Source organism: Mesitornis unicolor, unplaced genomic scaffold, assembly GCF_000695765.1.
Source record: "Mesitornis unicolor isolate BGI_N332 unplaced genomic scaffold, ASM69576v1 scaffold51935, whole genome shotgun sequence".
Lineage (NCBI taxonomy): Eukaryota > Metazoa > Chordata > Aves > Mesitornithiformes > Mesitornithidae > Mesitornis > Mesitornis unicolor.
In genome coordinates this window covers 1-11523 of record NW_010185841.1, presented here as the reverse complement: position 1 = coordinate 11523, position 11523 = coordinate 1, and the positions used below count along the sequence as shown (strand labels likewise).

General features: G+C 40.0%; 1 protein-coding gene across 1 annotated transcript in view; it reads left to right on the top strand.

Moving 5' to 3' along the window:
- The window catches only part of SPHKAP (SPHK1 interactor, AKAP domain containing), a gene marked incomplete at both ends in the record, with an annotated part of 15316 nt that extends 4487 nt beyond the window's left edge, over positions 1-10829 (top strand). Inside the window, 5 exons of the mRNA XM_010184941.1 lie at positions 19-2964; positions 6362-6541; positions 8430-8516; positions 10508-10560; positions 10645-10829. Of these exons, the coding sequence (XP_010183243.1) occupies positions 19-2964; positions 6362-6541; positions 8430-8516; positions 10508-10560; positions 10645-10829 (3451 nt within the window). The remainder of the gene's footprint in view (positions 1-18; positions 2965-6361; positions 6542-8429; positions 8517-10507; positions 10561-10644) is intronic.
- Between the last annotated feature and the right edge of the window lie 694 nt (positions 10830-11523).

The window sequence follows — 11523 nt, the reverse complement described above, 5'->3', positions numbered from 1 at the left end:
CCGCGGCCGGGCCCCACGGGAAGTGGCTTTGCTTTGCCCAGCCACTATTACTGGAACCATTTCCAGTCCCCAGGCTGCAGAAAAGTTCAGACGGGATCAAGAGGCCACAGACTCCAAAAGCAGAGTGGTTGATAATGAAGAGCAACACACGGCATCTTCACAGCTACTTGATGACTGTGCTGGCACAGAATATTCAGTTCCATCTGCCCTGTGTGGCATGACTCAAGTAGCAAGTGCTGTAGCCGTCTGTGGTCTGGGGGAAACGAAGGAAGAGAAGTACTCTGCAACTTCAAGTGGACTTCTGTCTGCTGCTCAGACTTCTGCAGCTGTTACTCTTCATTGTAGCATAGCTATTGGAAGCAGCATGGAAAATCTAAATGATAGCATTGCAGAAGCACTTTTCAAAGAGGCATCAATAATTTTGACAAAACCAAACACATACAAAAATGTAGGGGATTTTATGGAATCCATAAATGGAAAAATTATTGAAACAGCAACAAGGCCACAGATTCCACACACCGATGAAGTAGTCAGGGATGAACTTGCGCAAAACTTATCCAATATTATTCTACGACATTCTATTGAAGAGGTTAGGAAGAAGAGGCAGCTACACCTCGATTCAGAAAACAACTCAAGTACACAAGACATTTTTATGGACAGTGCAAATGAGTTGCTTTTTAACGTAATATATTTCACTTACAAGAAGATAAATGACATAAGACAAGTTGAAGAGTGTTCTCCTCTCTTTTCTGAGGTCACAAAAGAAGAGAAAGTAACAAGAGCAGAAGGATGGTCAACACAGGCAACAGTGCATGAAACTTCACACAGCCCCCTTGATCACACTGCTGTTAAACCATCTCGTACATCCTATAGCACGAGTGCTAGCAAAGATCTTGGAAACATCACAAACACTAGGACAGATGTAAATAGCAAGGAAAGTGCCACACTGAATTCAGAACCAACAAGTAGAGCTATAGGGCATAACGTACTTGTCGCAAAAACATCTCCCAAGAAAAGATACCTGAAAAGAACCACACGAGACTGTTACAAATCCCCAAATCAGAGTACCAATCATCAGAAGAAGAAAGACTACAGATCATTTTCAGACAGAGAAAATACCTTTGCAAACAATGAATGTAGGCATGGTGCTCAAGAACAGCTGTCTTCCAGTGCCACCATGAATGCAGAAAACCAGGCCAAGCATAAGTGCGATGCTGTGCTAAATAATGATGTTCAGGTTAGCTTGTCTTTATTAGGAAATCATGTCTTGCTTCCTTCTCAGCCCGTGCTACAGGTGAGACATTCAAGGGACAAGTACTGTATAACAGATTTTGCAGAAGAATTGGCAGAAACAGTTGTCTCTATGGCAACAGAAATAGCTGCCATTTGTCTTGAAAATTCAAATGGAAAGCAACCCTGGTTCTGTGCATGGAAGAGAGGCAACGAATATCTGATGACCCAGAGTTTATCATGCAGAACCATGAAAAGGAAAAAGGAAACTCATGCTAATGGTTCAGTTGTTCGAAAGCACAGGGCACCTAGACTTAGTGAGATCAAAAGAAAAACAGATGAGCATCCTGAGCTAAAGGAAAGGCTGATGAATCGGGTAGTAGATGAATCTATAAACCTTGAGGACACACCAGAGTCAGTCAATATCTTTGCAAATGAAGTGGCTGCCAAGATCATGAACCTCACTGAACTCTCCATGGCTGATAGCATCTGGCAAGGTCCTAACCACCTGAGGAACAGGCTGCACTGTGAAAGATGGAGCCGAGCCAAGGCCTCAAGCTGTGAAAGCATACCGGAGGAGGACTCGGATTCCAAAGCCTCATTGAATACCCTAGGCCTCATGAACACCTTTGGTCGGTCTGTGAGCCAGACAAGTTCTGTCTCAAAACAGTCTAGTTGTGAAAGCATTACTGATGAATTTTCAAGATTTATGGTGAACCAGATGGAAAGTGAAGGAAGAGGTTTTGATTTATTACTGGATTACTATGCAGGAAAAAATGCAAACAACATCTTAACTTCTGCTTTGCAACAGGTAGCCAAGAAAAATGGTCACCTTAATGTAAGACCAAGTTGCCCATCCAAGCAGTCCAGCACAGAAAGCATAACAGAAGAATTTTATAGGTATATGCTAAGAGAAATAGAGAAGGAAAATAAAGATAACATATATTCCCCTCAGAACTCAAAGGACTGGCGTGGCAGTTTGCTACCACCTTCTCTACGATCACCTTTTTGCTTTAGGCAGTCATCAATGCCTGACAGCAGATCATCAGGCTCTAGGCTAACAGTTAATATCCCAGTTAAGGCAAATTCATTAGATGGCTTTGCCCACCATCACCAAGATTCCTTAAATGTACAGCCAGTCGGTACTGTGGCTTCTTCAGGTCTTTGCAAGTCTGACTCATGCCTGTATCAAAGACACAAGACTGACCAGATAACAGATCTGTTGATTCATGAGACATGGGCAAGTTCTATTGAATCTCTAATGCGCCAGAACAAAATCATAGCAGATGAGGCAGTCGCTGCAGAGGCAGACCAGTTTCACAGTGATTCCCCACCACACATGGAACAATATGCGAACAAACTGGCAGCAAATATTGTTGAAAGTGGTAATAATGTAATTGTTGTCCAGCAGAATTCCTTTGATTATACAAGCCAAGAACATGTGCTGGAAAGCAAACATGCCCAAAGTGCAACTCAGATTCAGTCAAAACCCAAAAGGCATGGAGTAAATTTGGATGAGAAAAACAAGCTTATGAAGAGCCCTGGATGCCTCCCTGCAGGTCAGCACAGGGAAGTGCCTTTAATTCAGATAGAAACTGATCAACGAGATGAGCCAGATAAAGACTCAGAGTCCTTAACTTCATGTAGCCCTTCTGGAAAGGAGTGTCAAAGCAAAGAAAACCCTCCAGAAGCTTTTAATGGGAAACACACAGTTTCCAGTTGCCTACCAAATAGGTAAGTGACAGAACAGCAAATCAGCACATTGCTTTGATGTTTGTTTTCATTTTCAGTAAAAATTCTCTGCATAAAGGAAGAAGGTAAGAAGAGATGCATTTTTAAAGAAATAAACAGGTAAAAATTCTAAATGCAGGTTTTTTACAGGAAAAAATCATCCAGTCATATATCACAGTGCCAATTTCTACAACAAACTTGCATTGAATATGACAATACTATAGTTCTGAGATACAAATCTAATACTACAGAGATAAGTAAGTTTCCCTTCTACAGATATTTAAGTCTTCCATAGTCAAGACAGGAAAGAAGGACAAATTAGAAATTTCATTTAGTGCTGGCTGATATCTCAAATAAAAAAAAAAAAAAGAATCAGTGTACAACAGAAGATAGCAGAATTTGACCTGTAGTTCTCTGCTGCACTTGTTCTCATTATTAATGGTTTAGTACCTGAAAACCAGACCAGACTTCCGAGAGCTTGGAGTTCAGCTTTGTGTTTACAGTCTGGAGATACAAGTAATAAAAATTCTTCAGTGTAGGAAATAAAATAGTAATTAAAAGCACCCCTCACCTCCTTTGGTTCAAGACTTCTCTGATGGAATTTGTAGAGGAAAGAATATATTTTCTTTTAAATTTAATTTCATTAAGTTTATACAGCATTTTATCACCTTCTCCTTACAGCTGTACTCCTTTTGTTGAGAAATCTGCGACTTGCTTTGGTTAAGACAGTGTAAGCCCAGTATGAGTGCACAGTAAAAATGTAGAGGATTGCTGTGGATGCTGTGAGGTTAAGAGCAAGGCTCTCTCTCAAGCCATTGCCTATTTTTAGCAATACTTCTTCATCGTATCAGTTACTTTAATGGTATCTAAACTGCCAATCACTTGGAGCATCGCAGCACTGCGTTATCACGGAGTGCAAGAAAGAGTGCAGCTGCTAGCATTAGAAACCATTTTGTAACTCATTTTATTCTAAACAGTTTTGGCTTTTGACAAAGCTCTGCTTGAAGTGAGAAAGCATGTAATTTTCTGTGTATGGTAGCATCTGGGTTGATAATTATCATAGTGTCACTATTCTTTCATACTGACTCTCCCCCACTTACCTTCCTCTTCCTTTGAATGCAACCTCCTTTTAATAAGATACATCTAGAAGTCTACCTATTTGGAATCTTGGCTGTTTGAAAATGAAGTTATTCTTGTATAGTTTATAAACACTTTAACAAAAACTTTTCCTCTGTCTTTGGTGCAGAGATCCCAAAGTGGCTATGTGAAGTTTAAAGCAATAGGATTGGTAGGGCAGAATTAGTAACCAAAGGCTACACCCTACATGAATATTTTGGTTCAGTGATACAGTGCAGTTCTGCATCAACTTGTCTCCATTTCCACGCATCAGCTCTGTTTGCAGCATGCAGTGTGGTTTTCTTTTAAAGGTGTCTCGACTAGAAGCTGCACAAGCGCGTAACAGATGAACTCATACCTCTGCTGGGAAAGTAAAGCTTCCTAGTGGTTCTTCACATGGATTTGAACCACTTGTGGTATGGCTGCCTGGACCAAGTCTAGGCTGAAGTGAGAACCTAAAAATGTATATAGTATAGATACAAAACCATCAGCACTAATTGCTTTGATCCACGTCTACTTTATGAAATTACTTGCTAGTGTAGACACATGCACATAGGACTCCAGGCAAAATATCAAGCAGACATTTAGCCAGTTGGGTGGGTGGGGAGGAGTAAAACAAGTTGTGCAGGCCTGGGGAAGTCTTTAGCAAGGAAAGAGTTATTTCTTGTATGTAGGCAGTGCAGCAGACCCAGTCCTGTTGCAGATAACAGAAACTGTTCCAACCGACTGTTCAGAAGTAGGGACCTGTCAGTTCAAAGTATTGCTAGTTTGAGATGTAATTGCATAATGAATCAAACAAAACCCAAAATGCCAACAACACCCACAAAAGTCTCTCATGTTTTGGACCAAATATTAGGTGCTACCTGCCCAGCGTTAAAAATCTGAATAACACCACTACCCTGCTACCTGGCTGCTCACTGCCTTCACATTACTACAGATGATGAGTTTTGTACCTGTGGGGCCAAGGATGACAAGCGTTGTTATTTGACAGATGCTGACTGCCTCATAGAGCAGAGGCCCTCAGGCAAACAAGTCCCTTTCTTCTTGTATAGAAGGCTGCCTCTCTCTAGCATCCAGCATGAATGCAGCAACTTCTCAGTTGTCCTGCGAGTGAGAGTGTAGCAAAAGGAGATATCCACAATAATATTGACTCAGTATGTTCTTAATCAAGTTAATTATTTTGGAGCAATAGAATTTTGGGGTCATCTCTTGCTCAAACTGAAGGCAGGGCACCACAGCCATAACTATAGATAAAAGTCTGAAGGCAAGAACTTCTCTAGAGAGACCCTGCAGAGAGTTGCCAGTACACATTACATTGTTTTAGTCACAAAGTTGCAAATGCAGACCCACTCAGTAAATATAACAAAACTAAGCTTTTGCTTTAATTGTTATTCTGGCGCTGCAGTGATATAATTCTTCCTTATCATCCAAAAAGAGGAAAGTTTGGATTATTATATATTTTTCTGCCTGCATATCAAAAGTCCCATAGTAATTCTCACAAAGTCCAGTTTGGCGCTGAAAAGTTACAGTAAATATAGTTTCTATTTTTTGTTTCTGTGTGCATTTGTGGGATTGTGTGTATGTATACATGTCTCTCATAAATATATGTGCATGTGACATAGGTCAAGTGTGCAGAATTCTAGAACATTTTTCCCTTAACCCTGTATTTTCTAAACTCAGTCTGGACTTCATATTCAGTCTGGTTTCTGACTACCTGCTGCACACTTACATAGAACAAGAATACTTTGTCCTTCTCCAGCCTAAGCAGCAAAGATCCTAAGAAACACAGAAGGCTGAGAGTCATGACTGATTCACAACCCACAGTACTTTCCTACTTTTAATTCTAGACCTCTTTTGGAGCTAGAATGCTGACAGAGCAGAAAACCCTGGCAAGAAACATATTCCCCCCTTAGTATGACAGGGGTTTAGTGCCAATATATATTTCCAATAAATGCTTGCTTTCTGCACTAACATATACTGCATATTTCAACCAGTGATTGACTGAAGTGTATTACGCAATAGGTCTATGCAGTGAGCAGATCTTTTTGTACGTATAAAATCTTTTTGTACAAACCTTTTCTATGCATGTTTCCATATAAGGCTTACTTTGTTACCATACATTCAACTGGACTTCACGTCTAAATTATAAGCATATCCAATTTATTACATCTGCATGGTTTTGCAGCTGGGTTGACTTTAATGAGCAGCATTGCCTGAAGACTGGTGGCACCAGTTTGTTTGCCTATATTACAGTATCAATGTGCCTTCCTTATCACCCTACCAGCAACAGCCCTCAGAGCAGACTGGATGCTGAAATCATAGGAGAGACAAAAACAGCTGAAGAATTTCCAAACCACCTCAGCAGCAGTGAAGAAAGCACTGGCAGCTGGTCCCAGCTGGCTAATGACGAGGACAATCCTGATGACACAAGTAGCTACTTACAACTCAGCGAGCGATCCCTGAGGTACCTATATTGTCCATTATCAATACGGTCCAGTCAACCAAGCCAGTGATTTGACTGCCATGCATCAGAAATCAGTGTCAACAGCCCAAGATTTATTCAGAATACTGTAAAGAAAGCCTAATGTCAGAGTTAATCTCTTTTTAAAAAAGGAAAAAAAATTGGCACTTTCTGATTCTCAGCCAGGTCTTTTTATTACTGGTGAGCAGCTAGATTCAGACAAAGAAAATATTTCCTGGCATCACTCAAGTGCCTCAGTCCTACAGTGAAGGAAAGGACTGTCAGACAGGCTAATTGCTATGGTATTTCCTTTGATCTATCTGCTACTATTGCATAATGTTTATTTTGGCATCTCCTTAGCTGAGATTGATGAGACTTCCTATTCCCTCCAGGTATGTGTGCACTGAGAGGTAGAGCCCTGATCTGCTTAGTCTGACACAGAGGAGCAGATCAGCAGAGGATGACCAAGTTCCCCCCGAGCAGGGATAAATGCAAGAGCTCCCACCGCAATGTGCTGCTTTCTGCTCTTATTCAAGTCAGGACATGTGTGTTTAAAGATACTATCTAGTCCTTAGAGTTTCTATAATGTGATGTTAGTTTAACTTCAGCCCTTTCATGAATTTAAATTGAGCAAGGTTTTTTTCTTCACATGCTCTTAGATTAGGTTTTAAAATATTGTCAAGTAATTACATCTTTCTCTTGAATATTGAAACAACAAGGAGGGAAGACAGTATGGTAATGAAGCAGGGAAGAGAAAGACACTCTGTCAACTAGCACTGTTGGCTAGTTGAAAAAAATACTGAACAAAAGTTGTCAGTCAGTGTGGGTGAACATTCATCCCACTATTACAGTATCAACCTTTAACAAAGTCCTTGGTCTTAGAGAGCTAATGTATTGTGTCTTTCGGCTTTGCATTAAAACAGAAATTGCGACAGCAACTCTGAATGCATGGCATGCTGACACTGACTCAGAAAAGCCTGATGGAGAAAGGATCTGTTTAGTCAATCCTTCTAACATAGGGAAAAATATTATTAGTTGCTTTTCCAGTAAAAATTAAGTGATTCAAGTTGACTCGCCACAAAGAACTTGTTTGTGCTAATCAGCTTGCAGCCAGCAAATTCACGACCTGTTCATCAGACTATTACACTATCTGCATAAACATTCACTGTCAAATTTATAATGATGTTATAAGGTCAGCTAGTAGAATTTTTGCCAAATATTCTCAGATGTAATACTTCATTCTTGTGAAGAAGCCAAAGGGAATACTGCTACATATAATTCGTCCCAATGAACACTGGCTTTAATAAAATCTCCATCTTTCAGAGTAGTCAGAAACAAAAGGGGCCATCACTGTACCTGTAGGTTCCATCAGATCCCCAACTGTATTTGGGTATGATGCAGTACACTGAAACTGCTGCTGGTTACAGGCACAGAGTCACCCAGGTAAGTAGTAAGATAGGCAACCAAATGCCTTGCTATATAACTCACCACATTCAGAGATACCTGAATCTCCGCAGATTTTTCCCAGGACATCTCTGTACCTGATAATCCTTCTTGCCAATTACTCACACTGACTGTTTTTTTGTTTGAGGCCAATTGTCTGTTGCATAAGCCACTCACAAGAAGATAGGAGTATTTTGTTTGTTTGTCTCTAGTTTACAGCATCACTTGATACATGTTCCATCAAGAACTATTTTAATAAAAGCCTCATTATTTTGAGTAGATGAGTGTGCTTCATTCTGGGAATCACTTGCAGAGCACAACTGATTTTGACAAACTCTGCCTAACAGGGGGCAGCCTCCTCACTTTGATTTGTACATAAATAAATTTTAAGAAGATGTATGGAGACATGTGCAGCTTGGCACTAATATTTAAACTTTTGCTTTGTCAGCAATGGCAACAGCAGTACAACTAGCAGTCTTGGCATTATGGACCTGGAAATTTATCAGGAGAACATGCCATCTTCTCCTATGATTAAGTAAGTAGTCACCGAAGTGAGACTTGATGTTCAGTCTAATTTTAACTGCAAACCATTTTCACCATCAAAAAGTGCCAAGCCCTGCTTTGCACCTGCTGCTGAGCCTGCTGTTAGTTTCAGAAAAAATCACATGCATTTGTCTGTGCAGAGCAACAGCATTAGACAGTGAAAGATTACAGGAAAGCCAACCTAGGCGAGTCTCTCAAGAAAATACGGATTCACCAGCCGCTCTGCCCTATAAGACAGTTTCATGTGGTATCAGTTTCCCATTGTGGAAACTTTTTTCTCCAGATAACTTCAAATATTAACAAAACCTTACTGTAATAGCAAGTAAGGTCAAGCAAATAGGATCAATTAAACAGAAAAAAAATATAATAGCATTCTATACAAGAATAAAAATAATTTCACCCAAATTACATCATTTCCAGGCATGTTTCTACTGAGCATGCAATAAAGTTATCAAGAGATCCACAAGTACCTGCCTAAACAGTCTGGTACCCTGAAACCTGGTTCAACCTGCCAGCTGGTGAACCTCATGATGCAGTCAGGGCATGGCCACTGCAGGGCTGTATGTGTGTACGTCACCCATGGAACATGGAACTTGGTGAAGTTGCTGTCATCAGAGAGTTTCCACCGCTCATTACCAGACTATACTACAACTCTCCTGCTTTTAAGAGGCTTTTTTTTTTCCTTTAAGAAATCTTGGCATTCATATTTCTGTAGAGTTAAATGCACTCTCTCTCAGCTGCGAATTTGGAGACTAACATTGTTGAAACATTGCCATCTTCACAGTAGGCAGTGGTACATCCTACACACATTCCTAAAGATGATCCCTCTCTTTTATCTTTTTGAGGACCAAAGGGATAAATTTCTGACTCCGCTAGCTAGCTGTCAGGGGCTATTTGCAGGTGCTAGCCAATAGGCGTGACAAGTGTGCGCTTCCACAAAAAATCAAGGCAAAGAATATATTTGCTGTTCAAACAGAAAACTGGAAAAAAATCTGATGGGAAGGAAGTTATTAAGCACCCATGATTCTAAGTCACAACAAACTGTATGTTGCAAGCTGCCATTTTATTTGTTCCTCTCACATCTTGCAGTAACCACTGCCCAAGTACACGTAATCTTGACTCTTTGAAGCCTTGGGGGAGGTTCTGAAATCCTGTAAATGAGAGTGGCAAGAGTAGTGTTCTCCCATGCTAGAAACAAAGTCTTAACATATGCAGCTTCCCCCTAATTGAGAGCAGAATGGGACAGTCTGGAAATGTGTACTGTAACTGTTTTTCCTCCAGGAGCAATGAAACTAATGCAATAGCTGTGACATCAATAGTGAATTTGCTGCCATGTGTACACGCGTATGGGTATTATGTTCAGAAATGGAAGCTGAAGCAGTGACCACATGCCAGGAGTGTGTTCCCTGTACTTTAACAAGGAGCTGGTACATAAAAAAATTGAAGATCTTTGGAAATTTTTGCAAGGTGTAAACAGAATTTGCTTTCCCAAACAACAAATATATTAAACCAGCAGTAGTTGAAGCCACTGATAGTTATGATTGTATTTAACTATGAAGGATTAGACTAGAAAGAAAGACTGGAAAAGATTCAGTCAGAGAGTATAGCACTGCAAAATGCAGACACTGGAATTTCAGTATTTCCCTCCCAGTTGTAAGATTCACTGTGTCTTACCATAATGTCATTTGCTTATCATTACATAAACTGTAAAGATCCACAGATCCTGGTGACATGTAATACACAGTGCAACCAGTACAAGTACTTCATCCTATTATGGGAATAATGCTCCAATTCCCATAGCTTTTCCTGTTTTACAGATTAAGGAATTTAAATATATTCTGCATTTTATTATTTCATCCTATGCAACTTTTTTCTTGCAGCTTTATAGGTCTTACATTGAGGGAGAAGTTTATCTATCATGAAGCAGTGTTGTAGACTGTTCCTAAATATCACTAATAAGCTTTGTTGTTGTTTGTTTCTAAGTGAATTAGTAGAAGAAAAGGTTTTCCTTAAAGAACAGACAGAAAATACAGAGGGTAAGTTGCACCATATAAATTAAAGCATGCAATTTTAAGATACCACAAGTAATTGCACAGTAACTGTTTGGATTATTTTTCCAGAAAGTACTTTCGGACTTTCAGTGGGAACAGCCAATTGTCAAAAGGACCTACTGGTGATAAACTTTGACCTGGAGCCGGAATGCCCTGATGCAGAGCTCCGAGCCACCCTGCAGTGGATAGCTGCTTCTGAACTTGGAATTCCAACCATCTATTTTAAGAAATCTCAGGAGAACAGAATTGAAAAGGTATTATTTACAGAATTGAGCATACTGCTGATTCACTGCAATCACAGTACCAGTTACCATTTATTGAAATTGTTGAAGTTTATTAAAATGCAACAACATCTTCATTACGGCAAGATGGCAATGCTATTCTTTATGGGAGAGAGGATCAAGTGTGTCAGAGTATGTGAAAGAAGTTTAGTACTATGTCCATGGCATTAAAAAAATAGTATCACCATGAGGCTTTTATTAAAGCCTCTATAACATGTTTTGATGAACGTGTTCACTTTTTCATATCAATGATGCATTAAGCATTAATGCCTAAGACAGAATTAACAGAAAAAGTCCTTTATGTGGCTGCATTTGAAGAGTTGCAGGTAGCTTACGTGAAGTTTAAACATGTAGCTTAAAAAAAACAAACCAAAAAATCTCTCAAGTGTGGACATCACACATACAAAGTTCTGCTACTTGGTGACAGTAGGAGCTGACTACAACACGGAATACAAGATTTAAGATTTTCAGATTTTCAGCTTTGAGTTTCCCTAGGCCTTATGCAGGTTCTGCCTTCCCTGCAACACAGATTAGGGCAGCCTGCGGCAGGTCTGAACTTCTGCATGGCTGTCCATAATTTGCTACAGCTGGGGATAGAGCAGGGTACACAGGAACCTGACAGTTGCCCCTACACTTAAAGGAGATCACAGAATCACAGAATCGCTCG